Source organism: Beta vulgaris, chromosome 1, assembly GCF_026745355.1.
Source record: "Beta vulgaris subsp. vulgaris cultivar EL10 chromosome 1, EL10.2, whole genome shotgun sequence".
NCBI lineage: Eukaryota > Viridiplantae > Streptophyta > Magnoliopsida > Caryophyllales > Amaranthaceae > Beta > Beta vulgaris.
In genome coordinates this window covers 28,307,613-28,323,934 of record NC_079202.1, presented here as the reverse complement: position 1 = coordinate 28,323,934, position 16,322 = coordinate 28,307,613, and the positions used below count along the sequence as shown (strand labels likewise).

Below are 16,322 nucleotides of genomic sequence, written 5' to 3'. Positions count from 1 at the left end.
AAGTTAAGTTGACGAACGTATTAGCGCTCTTGATAATCTTCTTCTACGAAATCGGAGTCTACAATAGATGTTAACGAGATCTAAGTTAGTTCCTACATAACCCCTTTTTATATACGTAGATAAAATAAACGATTTAAATAATCCAAATAACTTTAAAGAAATTCTTAATGATCTTTAAGAGAATTTATAATTTTCAAATCATTTATGAAATCATTTTAAGTACTTACAAAATTACTTCAACTTCATTTTTATTAACTTGAACAATTATTTAAACCTGAAAAACTAACTCTATTGTACTTCTTATTTTGTTCTTAGAAAATCAAGGAAAATTTTCAAGTTATAAAAGATTAACTTAAACTAAAATATACTAACTTAATAAGGTAGGCTAATTTAGGAAAGTTAAAGGTTTTGGTTTTAAAAAAAAAAATAAAAGTATCCAAACAAAACTACTAAAACTCAGATAACTAAAAAGAAAAGGAAAAGGAGTTTTAAAAAGAGGAAATCGGTTTCTCATTTGAGAAACAAAACAGAGAAGGAGAACGAAAGAAGGGGAGGGAGAAAACAGGGGAGGCACAAAGGTGGAGTTCGAAGCAGGGGTTGGTGGTGCCGGTTGTTCGGTGGCGCGCCGGCGAAGTTCAGGCGCCGCGAAAAAGGGTGGGGGTCAGGTAGTAGTTTTCGCGGTGGCAGGGCGCGGGTCTGGGCACAGCAAGGCCGCAAATAGGGGGTTTGAGGCTGGCGGGTTTCGTTTGTCGCGGTGGTTGGCCGCGACTCCGGTGGTTCGAGTGGTTTTTTTTTCTTTTCGAGTGGTGGTTTGTGGTGGTTCGAAGGAGCAGAGAATGTTGTTAATGGTGGGTTTTCAAATTCCATTTTTTTTTTTTAACTTTCAAAACAATTTTCAGAAATTAAGGAAGAAGGTGAAGGAATTGAAGCAAACCTTTGAAGTTGTTTGCTTGAGCAATTGAATGTGTTTGGGTTGCTATTATTTATAGACGAAGATTTCTGAATTTGTGGAGCTTAATCAACCTCCATTAATGGAGGAAGTATGGTGTGAGATTTTTTTTTCTGATTTTGGGGGATTTTGGACAGCAGAGTTGAGGTTGGGGTTGAATTTGTGCTTGATTTTCAAAGTTGAACTGTTGAGTTTGTGGAAAAAATCTGACCTTTGCTCTGTGTATTTTGTATGTGAGGAGGGATTAAGATTTTTTTTTTTTTTTGAGGGGAAAAGCATAAGCTAGATTAATCACGGGACAAATTGTCCATTAGAAGATAGGGAGCCACCTCACGAGGAGCATGGTTCTCCCAGATTTGTTCAACCCCAAAAGGGACTAGCTTAGCTAAATGATGGGCTACAAAGTTGCCATCTCTCTTAACATGAGACCAGACTAAGGAAAGAAAATGAGAGCTAGAAGAGAAAATAGAAGACAAGACATTATCCAAATCAGACAGATAGAAGGAAGTCTTTTGAAGCCTGGTGATAACATGAAGGCAATCCGATTCCACCACCACATTCGCAAGACCAAACCTTCGACCCATGCGCACCCCCATTTCGATGGCTTTTGCTTCAGCGATTTCTGGAGTCCAGAAAGCCCGAACCCGTCGAGACGCAGCAAATCGTACCTCGCCCAGCTGGTTTCGAGCAATAACACCGAGTCCCACCCAACCTTCAACTTCCAGCGAGGCATCAACATTGATTTTCCAGCAATCCGGAGGTGGAGGCCTCCAAATTCGAGAACTACGAGATACCAAAGGCTGCCGCTGGTAAATGGCCATTGAATACTTGCTAGCCTCCTCTACTAATCTTTCAGTGCGGTTTAGCAAGACCCGATTTGGAGTACTCTTACCATTAAAAATCTTGTTATTTCTATCACCCCAAATGCACCACATTAAAAATGCCCCCTTCACCCTTACCTTCGAATCCAGTTGTTTCCACTTCTCCACCAAATCACACATTGAATCACAACCACTATTATCACGCAGACTTTCGCAACCACTATCCGTCCAGATTTCATCAAAGCGTGAGCAATGAAAGATGGCGTGGGCTGCTGTTTCATTTTCGCCGCAACCCCAGGGACAATCCGCCGCTGCAATCAGGTGGCGATGAGCCAACAGTGCTCGAGTAGGCAAGGTGTTAGTACAAAGTTTCCACAGAAAATGACGTACTTTGGGACTCACCTCAAGTTTCCATAATTCAACCCAAGCAGTGTGAAAGTTATCTAGATTGCACCCTTTGCCAAGCATATAGGCCGTTTTAACCGAATACCGTCCATCCTTTGTTAAAGCCCAAGTTAACTCATCATTAGGGAAATCCGGGTTTAGAGGTATAGCCAGAATACACTTCCGATCTCTCTCGTTAAAATACTCATCAATAACATCATAGCGCCATTCCTTTGTGTGCGGATCAATTAGTTGACTGACCACCATAAGATCATTCCTACGCGGTGATGTAATGTGCCTGCTATTCTCGTCCGCTAACCAAGGAGCCTCCCAAATATTAATGTTCTCTCCATCGCCTACTCTCCACACCAAGCCTTCTTTCACCAAAGCTTTTGCACTCCATATACTTCTCCAAGAGTAGCTATTAGAGTAGCCAAGTGATGCATCAATAAAATCGCAAGATGGGTAATATTTGGCCTTCATAACACGCCCAAGTAGAGAGTGAGGAGCATTGATTAGTCTCCAAGCCTGTCTCCCAAGGAGGGCATCATTAAACACTGTCAGATCTTTAAATCCCATACCTCCAAGACATTTTAAAGTACACATCGCCTCCCAATTTTTCCAATGAATCTTTCGTTTTGCATCTGAACTTCCCCACCAAAAGCGGGCCATAGCTGCTTGAATTTTCTGGATGATCGTAGCGGGAATTTTATAAACTCCCATAAGGTAAGTAGGGACCGCTTGGATAACAGCTTTAAGTAACACCTCTTTCCCAGCTCTCGAAAGTAACTTCTCTTTCCACCCTTGGAGTTTCTTCCAAATTCTATCCAGGAGAGAGTCAAACATCAGCTTCTTTGATCTTCCTGTAATAGAGGGGATACCAAGGTACTTCTCATGTTTTTCCACCTGCCTCATCTTAAGAATTCCCATCAGCTCCACTTTTTGCGCAATGCTTACCCCTTTACTGAAAGAGACCTCCGATTTTTCATAATTAATTTTCTGCCCGGATGCCAGTTCATATCTGTTGAGAGTATCAACTATTTCGAAGCATTCCTGTCGGGTGGCTCTAGTAAACAGTAAACTATCATCAGCAAAAAGAAGATGAAAGATTTCCGGACCGCTCCGGCTGGCTTTGGCACCATGAATCAGCTTCTCCTGAGTTTTCCTCTGTATCATCTTAGAAAAAACATCAGCAACCAAGATGAAAAGATAAGGAGACAGGGGATCACCTTGGCGGAGACCTCTCTCAGGAACAACAGACCCACGAACACCTCCATTGATGATGAAGGAGTAGGAAACCGACGAGACACAGCACATGATCAAATTCACCCACCTTCCGTCAAAACCCATAGTCAGCAGCATCTTCCTGAGGAAACCCCACTCAACTCTATCGTAGGCTTTACTCATATCCAGTTTCATTGCAATAGTACCCCTTCTGCTTCGATTCCTGTGCTTCATAGAGTGAAAGACTTCCATAGCAATAAGCGCATTATCCGTGATCAGACGCCCCGGAACAAAGGCACTTTGATTCTCAGTGACAATGGCAGGGAGGAAATCTTTTAATCTTAATACAATAGCCTTTGAAATAAGCTTGTATAGCACATTACAGAGAGCAATAGGTCTAAACTCAGCAGCAACTTTTGGGTCCTTCACTTTCGGAATAAGGGCTATATTGGTCCGGTTCAAGTCAGCAGGAAAATGATGACCATGAAGAATATTACAAACGTAATCAGAGACCTCATCTCCAATAATGTGCCAGAATCTCTGATAAAAGATCGCATGCATTCCATCTGGGCCAGGAGCTTTACATGGATGCATCTGTGACAAGGCTGCATAAATCTCATCTTTGGTATAGGGACGTGACAGAGCACTATTACATTCATCAGAAATAACAGGAGAAACATACTGCAAAACATACTGTAGATTATTATCAGATGGAGTACAAGATGTAAAAATATTACTAAAATAATTAGTAAAAATTTCCTCTATCTCCTCCGCTTCCGAACACCAGACACCCGCATCATTACGTAGCCCTTGCACATAGTTCCGTTTCTTTCTCTGGGAAGCTTTATGATGAAAATATTTAGTGTTTCTGTCCAGGAGGGATTAAGATGGTGATGATAATCACGCTTCTTTATTTCTCTTTCTTCGTTTGCCTTTTTTTTTTTTTTTTTTTTTTTTTTTTTGGCTAAAATTGGCATATGGCTATGGACTAGTATTTGGGTTTTGAATTACTAATGTGGATGGACAACATGAACAAAACTACCCATAAACAAATTTAAGGAGTTTGATTAATTAGAAATAATAAAATGAAATCATTATTTTAATAAACATAATTATCAAATAAAACCGCATTATCATAAAATAATTTTTAAGTGGAAATAATATTAAACCTTAATAAATAATAAAATAATCTTTAAAAATTTGGGATATTACATCTACTCCTCCTTAAAAACAAAGTTCTTCCTCGAACTTTAAAGTTAGATGTTTAATATTAACGAAACATTAGCTTTGCGCTTTGTTAGTATTACATTTTGTCCCCCTTAAGGAGTTTCGTCCTCGAAACTCGATAATCGTACCTCAGAAAAGAGTTCAGGATAACGTTTTTTCATGTCGTTTTCTGTTTCCCATGTTGCTTCCTCGGTTTGATGATTAGACCATAAAACTTTGACTAACTTTATTGCCTTGTTTCGGGTGTTTCTCGTTTTGGAATCAAGGATTCTAACAGGACGTTCTTCAAAAGTGAGGGTCTCATCTAGTTCAATGGGTTCAGGTTGGATAACATGGGAGGGGTCAGAAATGTATTTACGAAGTTGAGACACATGAAAAACATTATGAACCTTGGCTAATTCTGTAGGTAAGGCTAAACTATAAGCCACTTGTCCAATTCTTTCCAATACTTCATAAGGTCCAACATAACGAGGACTTAGCTTTCCTTTCCTACCGAACCTCATTACTCCCTTGGTTGGTGAAACTTTCAGCAACACTTTCTCTCCAACTACAAACTCCAAATCTCGTCTCCTTTGATCGGCATACGATTTTTGTCGATCCTGACTGCTTTCATGCGCTCTTGAATCAACTTCACCTTGTTGGTATTCTCTTCTATCATTTCCGGTCCTAAATTCAACGACTCGTTCACATCACTCCAACATATAGGACTCCTACATTTCCGTCCATACAATGCCTCATAAGGTGCCATTCCTATGCTCGAGTGAAAACTGTTGTTGTATGAGAACTCAATGTACATCAAATGATCATCACAATATCCTCCGAAATCCATCACGCATGCCCTCAACATATCCTCCAAGGTCTGAATGGTTCTCTCTGTTTGACCATCTGTTGCTGGGTGGAAAGCTGTGCTGAATTTCAATAATGTAACCACGGCTGTCTGAAGCTGTTTCCAGAACTTAGATAAGAATCTCGAGTCCCTATCCTAAACGATGTCCTTCGGAACACCATGTAGCCTAACTACCTCATTAAAGTAAGCATCGGCCAACTGCTTCAACGACCAAGTGTCCTTCATTGCCACGAATCACGCCGTCTTAGTCAAACGATCTACGATTACCCATATTGCATTCTTTCCAGATCTCGTATTCGGTAATCCCATGATGAAATCCATATTCCCATTTCCATCCTGGCACTTCCAACGCTTGAAATTTTCCTCCAGGCTTCATATGCTGTATTTTCACCTTCTGGCAGGTTAAACATTTTGCCATGAAGTCGGCTACTTCTTGCTTCATCCTAGGCCACCAAAAGTGCTTCTTCAAATCCTTATAGAGCTTATCTCCTCCTGGATGTATAGAATACGGTGAACTATGAGCTTCCCTTAGAATTCTCGTCTCGAGTTCCTCATCTTGTGGCACACACAATCTCCGTTTTTACTTTGGAACGCCATTGTCGTCGATCTCAAACTCTGGTACTTGACCACTTTCTTTCATCTCTTTTAACTTGCTTAGCCACTTGTCTGCAGCTTGTTTCTCCCGAATTTCCTCAAATATGTCTGGTCTAACGGTAATAGCATTCAATTGAGCTTTCAAATAACCGGGTTTCACTATTTCCAAATTCAATCTCTTGATCTCCTCACACAGATCATTTGCCAAAATCAAGACATTTAGCGAATGAGCGCTCTTCCTACTCAACGCGTCAGCTACTTTGTTCGCTTTTCCTTCTTGATACACTATCTTTAAGTCATAGTCGTTTATAAGCTCTAGCCAGCGTCTTTTTCTCATATTCAACTCCTTTTGTGTATACAGATACTTCAAACTCTTGTGATCTGTATAGACTTTACATTGCACTCCATACAAGTAATGTCTCCAGATCTTCAGCGCAAACACGATCGCTCCTAACTCCAAGTCATGAGTAGGGTGATTTTGCTCATGCGGTTTGAGTTGTCTCGACGCATAGGCGACTACCTTGCCATGTTGCATCAAAACACACCCAAAACCTTTCTTCGAGGCATCACTATAAACTTCAAATCCTTCTACTCCAGAGGGTAATGTCAATACCGGGGCTGTTGTAAGTCTTTTCTTCAACTCTTGAAATGCTTCCTAACACTTATCATCCCAATGAAATTTTGTTGTTTTCTTCATCATGTTGGTGAGAGGTTGGGCCGTTCTCGAAAAATCTTTCACAAATCTCCGGTAATATCCAGCTAAACCCAAGAAACTCCTTACTTCGGTGACGTTCTTAGGTTGAGGCCAATCGGTCACTGCTTGAATCTTCGATGGATCTACAGAAACGCCTTCTTTTGATATCACATGACCCAAAAATGATACTTTTCCAACCAAAATTCACACTTTGAGAACTTGGCATACAATTGCTTTTCTCGAAGAATCTCCAATACTTTCCTCAACGGAGCCTCATGATCTTCTTTATTCTTCGAGTACACCAATATATCGTCAATGAATACTATCACGAACTTGTCTAGGTATGGCTGGAAAGTCCTATTCATGAGGTCCGTGAAAGCTGCTGGCGCATTGGTGAGTCCAAAAGGCATGAGTGTGAACTCATAATGGCCATATCTCGTACGAAAGGCTATTTTCGGGATGTCCTCTTTAGCAATTCGTAACTGGTGATAACCCGATATCAAATCGATCCTCGAAAATACTGCTGCACCTTGAAGTTGGTCGAATAAATCCTCGATTCTCGGGAGTGGATATTTATTTTTCACCGTGGCATTATTCAACTCCCTATAATCGATACACAACCTCAAAGATCCATCTTTCTTTTGGACAAACAATACTGGGGCTCCCCAAGGCGAAACACTAGGTCGAATGTACCCTTTTTCCAACAATTCCTCCAACTGCACTTTCAACTCTTGCATTTCTACAGGTGCCATTCGATACAGAGCCTTAGAGATAGGTCCTGTTCCCGGGGCTAAGTCGATCTTGAAGTTCACTTCTCTGGCTGGTGGTATTCCATGTAACTCTTCGGGAAATACATCCAGAAATTCCTTTACTACCGGAATTTCAGTCAACTCCTCATTTTCCACATTAACGTCCCTTACTTGGCATAGATAGACTGTGTAGCCTTTTCTAATATAGGTTTGAAGGTTCAAGGCAGAGATTATTTTGATGCCAGGCTGGAAGATTATGCCTTTATAAGATATCCTATTTCCCTTTGGTCCTCTAAGAGATATTTTGTGGTTGTGACACTCGATTTTGGCTTTATACTTAGCTAATCAATCCATTTCCAAGATAACGTCAAATTATTTTAGGTTAAAAAGAATAAGATCAGCCGGTAATTTAGTACCAGCTATGACTACAGGGATATTTTGGAAAAGAGATTTACAAGAAACAATTTCACCTGTGGGCATGGCTATATTGGCTCGACAAGACTGGGTAGACTCGAGGGGATTCTTATCAACAAAAGTACTAGAAATAAAAAAAATGAGACGCTCCTGAATCAAAGAGTACATAAGCAGGATTTGAGTTCACGAGAAAAATACCAGTCACAACGTTAGCATCGGTGTCAGCTTCAACTCGGCTCATGACGTTGATTTGTCCACTGGTGTAGCCTCTATTGCCATTCTTTGCAAAGTTTCCACTTCCACTTCCAAAAGAGCGGTTGTTCTGGTTTCCGTTCTGTGTAACATTTCCTCCACTTGGGCAGTTATTATTGAAGTTCTGAATTCTGTTTCCACCTCCTTTGTTGCCATTGTTACCATTGTGCGCATTCGGTCCATTTTGACCTTGCTTCTTGGGACAGTTGAATGATTTGTGACCTACTTCTCGACGTTCAAAACATCTGATCCTTTCACCCTGACAATTGAATCCTGGATGGCTCTTGGCACAATTCTTGCAAATGAAGTTCCTTTGGATCCTATTTCCTTGTTGGGCCTGTTGTCCGGAATTTTGATTGTTGCGGTTGTTGTACCGTCCACCATTGCTATTGTTGTTCCCACCATTGTTGTTTTTGTTGTTGTTGGGCCTTTTTTTGTACCCTTGGTTGTTGCTGTTGCTAGCAGGTTCCTTCCTTTTATGTCTACTTAGCACCTCTCTTTCACGCTGCAGAATTCTCTCTAAGTTTGAGGCCTTAGCATACGCCTCTGCGAAAGTAGTTGAGGTACTACCTCCCATTCGAGTCTGAAGATCAAACTTAAGTCCGTCTTCAAACTTCTGAGCTTCTGGAACTATAGTTGGGCAAAAGCGGGCTTACTCATTAAATTTATGTGCGTACTCTTGCACACTCATGTTATAGCTCTGGTTGAACCTACTAAACTCATTGTATTTCTGCCTACGAATGTGCTCGGGGAAGAATCGAGCCTTAATTGCTATCTTAAAGCTTCCCAGTTAAAGTTCTCCTGAGCTTATTTAACAATTGTCCTAACTTTCCCACCAAGTATCAGCGTCCTCGTGTAAATAAAAGGTCGCTTGGTCTACTTTCTGGGCCTCAGGCGTACCCGTGGCCATGAAAATCTTTTCGAAGTCTCTTATCCAATTTTCGAGAAGTAATGGGTCTTCTCTCCCAACAAAGGTTGGTGGTTTCAAAGAGGAAATCTTTTTCGCCATGGCAGCTTGCGGATCGTCTCCATGGTGGTTGTTGTTGAGCTGATTTTGAAGGACTAAGCCAAAGCTTTGAGCTAGTTGCTCCAGAGTCCTAAGTCTTACCGCAACTTGTTCCGGAGTTTCGGCCATTTGGTTTTCTTGTCGTCTTCCTCTAGATCGTGTATAAACGTATTGCACAATTTACCTGCGTTATTCACATGGGTGTTTCCATCATTCAAATTGATTCTTATATAGAAGCTAATTCACATAATCACGGTTCTCACTCTTCATTCATTTCAGACTCAGTTCACATATCAAAAGTTTATCATGTATTTCACAATCAATTCACATGTCAAAAGTTCATTCATTACTCCAAAAGTGCCATAACAATTAGTTCATAGCAGCATAAGAGTTTTCAAACAAGCATCAGTTGCACATCCTTAACTAAGTTAACAAGCTAATTGGTCTTTTACAATCTTCATTAGAAATCTAAGGGTCAGGGCTAGAGATTTGGGTATCTAGTCAGCATACTCGAACGGATCTTCATCTTCATCTTCGTTTTCATTTTTACCATGATTTTCAATGGGTGCGGCAGGGCTTCTTCATATTTCTTCATTATCACTGTAGATGGGTTCATCGTCATCGGTGGTTACGTAGTCATTAAGCCACTTGGCTCTGCACGAGCATTCTTTTCTCTAGGTAACTCAACGTGAGATACCACTTCCCTTTCCATGTGTAGCGTTCGTAGTTTGGCCTTCCATTTTTCAGGATATCACAGTATTCGTTCTTATTTCCGACATAAGGGCCATCATTGGGGAGAGTGTGAATTAAAACATCGGCTTGTTTAGGTGGCGTGAGATAATCTGAATTCCCGTGACCTTCATTAAGGTGATAACACTTCATGGTTAAGCGTAACCTATAGATGTAGGCTGAAATGGACTCTCCTACCCTCATCCTTAGAAGGTAAGGTCCTTGACGTGGGGTTCTCGTGCATTTCCTGGCGGTCATATGTGTCCTGGCCATCGAATAAAATATAAACAATTAATAAGTACCTTTAACGAGTACTTTCATACATGCACACACAACCCATTCGTACCCATACTAAATCCTTAAATCATATTTAACCTTAATTTCATTCTCTTAAATATTTTATTATCTTGACTTCCTAACAAATTTTAAGTTTAAACCTATTTCAACTTCCTTAATCTCTACATTTTAACAATTTTAATCTTTCCCTATTTAATCTAACTCCGCTCTGATAACAACCTCGCCGACCCGAACCCTTCTTTATTCGATAAAGCTCGGGTTTGCAGGAGGAAAATAAATCCACGGGGGTTCGATTCGATGGGTGGTGCTACTGCCGCAATTATCTCCTTGGAAATAAATGCAAGGCTAAGTTACAACACACCAACTCAAATTCATTAATCATTACAACTAAGTAAATTGTTCATTAAACATTACTAATTAATTTAAGGTTTCAGACTTCCAGCGGAAGCTAATCATATGCTAAGTGGATGACAACTCTAAGTGATCTCCCTTTTGTTCCCCCGATCGATCACCACCTGTACAAATACATTGAAAAGAGACAAGAGAACAAACTCCCAAAAATTAGAAAAACTGAGTAATTGCAACTCCATCCCGTAAAATACTTAAGTTGAAAATACTTTGTAAAATAGTAGATTAATAGTTTTGGAAGTCATAGCACATATACACATATATATACACTGAATAATCATATCATTACTTCAATTAATCCAGTTATTCAAGGAAAAAGGGCAAGCTGAGTGCTAAATATGTAGGCCCATATGAAATTTTGGAGCGCATTGGGAAAGTAGCTTATAGATTGGCTGGAGTTTGAAAAGATGCATGATGTATTTCATATATCCCAATTGAAGCGCTATATCCCTGATGAGCGCCATGTGTTAGAGCCTGAACGAGTGCAGATAGATAGTAGCCTCACTTATGAGGAAAGACTGTCAAGATTCTCGACAGGAAAGTGCGTAGTACGCGTAACAAGGATGTTCATATCGTCAAAGTCCTTTGGTCTAACCACGAGTCAGAAGAGGCAACGTGGGAAGCCGAAGAGGATATGAAGAAAAAGTATCCAGACCTATTCCTTGAGGTGAGTTACGAGGGCGTAACTCGTTTTCTTTAAGGGGGGTAGAATGCGATAAATTTCGCGCTTTTTCTCTATTTTTATGACATTTTCATGTATATGTATGCCTATGTTGGGCAATTTGCACATGTTAGTGCAAAAGAAGTAGAGTCTCCGCACAAGAAAAGTGTTCGTAAGTAACACAAGTGTTTTAAAATGGAAGTGCATGAGAGCACTACCTTTTCCCCAAAAGTTTCGAAATGTTTATTAAACTTTTGAAAGTACGAGGTTTTGTGTTAAGTTCGGGACGAAACTTCTCTTAAGGGGGTAGACTGTAATCCCCACTTTTTAAAGATTTTCATAAATACATTAAAGTATTTATGTAGTTATATTTAAATCCAAATGAGTTTGGAAAATGATTTGACTTTTAAAAAGGGTTGACTATTTTTAAAAGTCAACTAAAAATATTTTCATAGCTTGATAAAATTGAAAAGTTTTAATTAAGCATGTCTTAATAAAAGCTTTAAGTATTAAAAGTATTTATTTAAAAAGAAGTTTAATGGAATCGAAACTCCTAAAAGGATAAAAGAAAGAGTCCTATTGATGATTAAAGTCTAAGTTATCATCTTATTAATCATCAAATCTTTTAAATCTTATCTCTTTTCCTAAACTAAAAGGATTAGCCTTTATGTAAATATCCTAAAAACCAAATATTTTACCCTACACACTCTATTTCTCTTCCTCTTTCACTGATTTCTTTTTCCTCTCTTCACTCGTTTTTTCTCTCACCCGAATCTGATTGGCCAGATTTCTCATAGTTCCGTTAATTTTTAGCCAAAACTTCCTCTTGAAAGTTGTAGATCTCGAAAAGTTATTGAATTTAGGCTCAAGAATCACTCAATTCCGATTCTTATTCTATTAGTTATGGCCTCTGCAAGTTTCGCAATTCTGCTGCCATATTTCACTCGTGAATTCGGTATATTACTCTTTTTCTTCCTTGTTCCTTTTGATTCTTTTCCTCCTCTTATTTTGGTTGTTTTCTTTACTTCTCCTTTAAGATTCCATTAAAGTTCTAATTTTTTGTTGTTATTTTATTATTATTTGCATGATTACGATTTGAGTTATTATTTTTATTATGAAATATATATTTTCGGATCATATGTATAAAAAAAAATTTCAGATTTATTATTTTTAGTTTTAATCATGAAAGATGTGATTTTTAGGGTTTTAAATCACTAGAAATCGTATATTTAAAGTATGAATATGAATTTTGATTGGATCGATTTTTATATTCATTTAAAATATTTTCAGAAGGTTTAAAATTTTATAGTTGCTGGAAATTGCAAAGTTAATATTTTAAGGTTTTTAATGGTTTTTAATCACTAGAATGTTTATCTATACTAGGGATTAAAAATAATGAGAGTTCAAATTATAAAAACATTTTTTTAAAGAAGTTTAGAAGGGTTTGGGACGTTTTAAATTGCTGTATTTTTTTTAGTACAAGTATTACTTGATTTTTGGTTGTTTTAGGCGGAGAATTCACTGTAGGGACTTTTAGTGCTTAAAAGTGCGCCTACCGTTACGTTTATACAGGTACTACATAGTCTACGTGCTAAATGGTTAGAAAACATGCTCTAGGGATGTTTTTAATTTGTAGTATCATGTATAGGACCTTGTAGTTCATATATATGATTTACTGAGATGGCTTTACATGTTAATTGCTTGTATGCTACATGTAAACTAAGAATATGTTTAAGTATGACTTGTTTGTATGGAAGTTTGATGCAAACAATAATTTCAGTTTTGGTATTAATTCGTTAGGTGGATTAATTTAAGTAAGTTGGAATTAGTGTTACATGGATTCTTGGAGATTATTAATTTATCTTATAAGAACCAGGACTTATTTGGTAATTTGAGTTATACCTATATTAAAGGTACATTTTACTGTTGGCTAGGTTCAACAGGCAAGTTAGTAAAGAATAAAAGAAGTTAAAAGAGTCTTGGATGCTAAGTTGTGAACACTTATTAATTCTAAGACTAAAAAGGAGTTTTGTGATGTTGTGTGATTAGTAGTTGTGAGTATTATTGTGCTTGTTGGTGTCAACACAAGTATAAAATGAATGCAACGTAAAGTGAAACGAGAATAGGTTATAGACTTTAGACTGGTGCACGTCTAGATTGGACACTAAGGGTTGGGGTACATAGTCCGCCGTGATATGTATCTTCGAGGTTGGATTGATCACCATTCTCTTTAGTTCAAAGGTTCCTCGATATCGTAGGTCATTCTGGTTTGCGGAGTCATGACCGTATTCCTATTTCAGGATAGTCAACTCGTCCCAATAACTATTCCATTTAAAGAAGAAATAAAAGTTAGAGTCTAGTTCAGTAAGAGTCATCTGCAGTTGTTATGTTATTATTATTTTATTCTACAAGTTGTGTTGTAGTATCATGTTTAGGATTATTGTTGTCTGATATGTAGTACTCAGCTTTGCTGATTACGTGCTTGTCTGTGTTTGTGATCATGGCTTTGCCTATTGATCCTGTGGTGATCCTTCGGGGGAGCAGAGTCAAGAAAGCATTGACATTACAGGTTCGAAGATGCATACCATTGGGGAATCTGGAATGGAGAGGCTTTTGTGATAGTAGTATTTAAGTTGTTTCTAGGAATTTATATTTTCAGACTTTAGCTTTAAGTTGGTGTGTTTCAGTTCAAACATTGTTTGACTCTTATTTCATAAGTTTAATAAAGTTGGTTTTTTTTAGTAAGTTTTCCGCTGCAAAATTCTGAGTAAGCCGAAACGTTATCACACGGGCGATAATGCCTGGGTAATTCTCTAAGTTTTATATTATAAAGTATTTTCTAGAAAGAGAGAATTATCGGGGTGTTACAAAGTGGTATCTGGGAGCTTTAGGTTAGTTTAAGACTTATAGGCGCCTAACTAACTAGCTTATTAAGTGACTTTAGCTTCTTAAGTTACCTAGCTTATTGATTTTTGAAGGAAACCTTAGTATTGCTCCTACGTTTCATTTCGAAAATGAACACAAATATTTTGAGGATCAAAATTTTTTTTTAAAACCGAAATTTTTTTTGAAAGGTTCGAAATTTCGTTTTCCGAAGTATGAGGAGTTCGAAATTTTTTTTGTCGTTTTCGTTTTTCGGAAATTTTTTTGGAGCCGAATAAAAAAAAAAAAAAAAATTGTGTCGAGTAAAAAGATTTTTTTTTTCCCGAATGTCTTGAGTTCGAAATTTTTTTTAGAAAATTTATTTAGGCACAAAAGTAATGTTATTATAAAAAGTGCCTGCATTATTTTCATACCTTTAAGGGTTTACAGCATGACATTGTGAGAATGGGTAGTATAGGAAGGGCATATAGGATAGAAATATTATATGCCTGCATTGAAAATTTAGTTCAGCATCATTATAAATTTTCTTCCCTGCAAATAAGTGATTATTATTTTCTTCCCTACTAACGATGCATGAATGTTTTCTTTCCTGCTAATTGTTATATCCTTCTTGCCTATTAAAGTGTTATATTTTACATGCCTTTGTTTTCTTACCTTTGATTCTTGGTGGGAATACGTTAAGGAAGAGTGCTAAACCTTTTGGGTTATTGTGATGTAGCTCTACTATTATGGCTGCAAATTTAGGAAACTATTTAACCCTATCGTCCTGACTGACGATGAAGACGACGACCATCATCCACCCATTGACCATAGGGAATATGAAGAACTGCATTGGATAATGCGTCGCATCTTGAGGAGACACTATGCTAGGGATGATGAAGTCATCATAGAAATGGATCATGCTAGAGGAACTACCAGGGAAGACATATATGATGCATGTATGAGGGTGGAATCTGAACCTGAGGAAGATTTGGACACCATACCTACTAGGCAGTCTAAGATCAAGAGGAAATTCGTTGACTACTATGAGACTGACGAAGAGGACGAAGTTAGTGATGAAGACTTTGTACCTCAACAATATAAGGAAGATAAGGACAAGGATGGCAGTGTAGTGCCATAGGTTATAAACTTATAGATATTTTTATATATATATATATATATATAGAGGTACATAAGGTTTTAGTTAAAAGAATAATGTTGGGTATGTGCCAAAAGACAAAGGTGTTTTATAGGATTAGCATTTTAGGAAATATATATATACGAGTGTGTTATTTTATCACATTTTTCTTTTCCCTTCTATGGAAGAATAAATTAGTTTGTTTAGTCAAGGAGTAAAAATTTATTTTGGACACGTAATGGGGAATATTTTTTTTTTATTTTCATTATGTGATTTCAATTTTCTTGCCTAAATTCATGTGACTATGAATTTACTTACGTGAACAACTGTATGAATATTAGTGAACATTCCATGTTGAAACTTAGTGAAATTGTATGTGATGCGATCTTAGTGATCAAATCAAGTATTGTCTTGCTTAGATGTCATATCAGTTTTCTGGAGCCTGAGTAGAGTTATATTACTTTCAGGTCCCGAAGTAGAATGGCTAACAACACTGAACTAGCTGACGCTATTCGCCTCTTGGCGGAGAAACTGAACCAGGACAAGGTTGAACGTCCAGAGACTGCGGAGAAATGTTTGAAAGACTGTCCAAAGTGAAACCACCTTACTTTAAGGGACAAGCTGACCCTACTTTCCTAGAAAACTGGATTAGGGAATTTGAAAAGTTGTTTGAGGTAGTGAATTGCCCTGCTGACATGAGAGTAGGACAAGCTGTTTTATACCTAAAAGATGAGGCTGACTTGTGGTGGAGAGAAAATGGGGCTAGATTGAGTGCTGCTGAGGGATTCAATTGGGAAGCCTTTGTGATTGTGCTGAGAGGAAAGTTTTACCCTGCCTTCATGAGGAAGCAGAAAGCCCAAGAGTTCATCAACCTTAGAATGGGTAGTATGACCATTTCTGAATACTATAGTAAGTTATAGCCTTGTCTAGGTTTGCACCTGAGGTTGTAGCTACTGAAGAGCTTAAGGCTCAGAGGTTCGAACAGGGTTGACTGATGAGATCCAGCTGGGATTAGGGGGTGAGACCTTTACATCCTTAGATGTAGTGTATGGGAGAGCTTCTCATA

At 38.2% G+C, this 16,322-nt stretch overlaps 1 protein-coding gene across 1 annotated transcript; it reads right to left on the bottom strand.

Annotated features, from left to right (window-relative positions):
- Window positions 1–1,236: 1,236 nt before the first annotated feature.
- LOC125493157 (uncharacterized) lies at window positions 1,237–5,894 on the bottom strand. Its single transcript, XM_048636185.1, has 4 exons — window positions 5,707–5,894; window positions 5,334–5,513; window positions 4,734–5,271; window positions 1,237–4,059 (listed from the first exon to the last, which is right to left on the bottom strand). Exons 1-4 carry the CDS (start codon window positions 5,892–5,894, stop codon window positions 1,237–1,239), a joined length of 3,729 nt encoding a protein of 1,242 aa, XP_048492142.1.
- Between the last annotated feature and the right edge of the window lie 10,428 nt (window positions 5,895–16,322).

Excerpts from the sequence above, each read along its gene's own strand:
- LOC125493157 (XM_048636185.1), bottom strand. The coding sequence starts at position 5,894 with ATGAAGCAAGAAGTAGCCGACTTCATGGCAAAATGTTTAACCTGCCAG. Across the intron at positions 5,272-5,333 it reads ATGGCACCTTATGAGGCATT|GACCGGAAATGATAGAAGAG; the intron begins GTATGGACGGAA and ends CGTTGAATTTAG. Across the intron at positions 4,060-4,733 it reads ATCCTGAACTCTTTTCTGAG|TATGTTTCTCCTGTTATTTC; the intron begins GTACGATTATCG and ends TATGTTTTGCAG.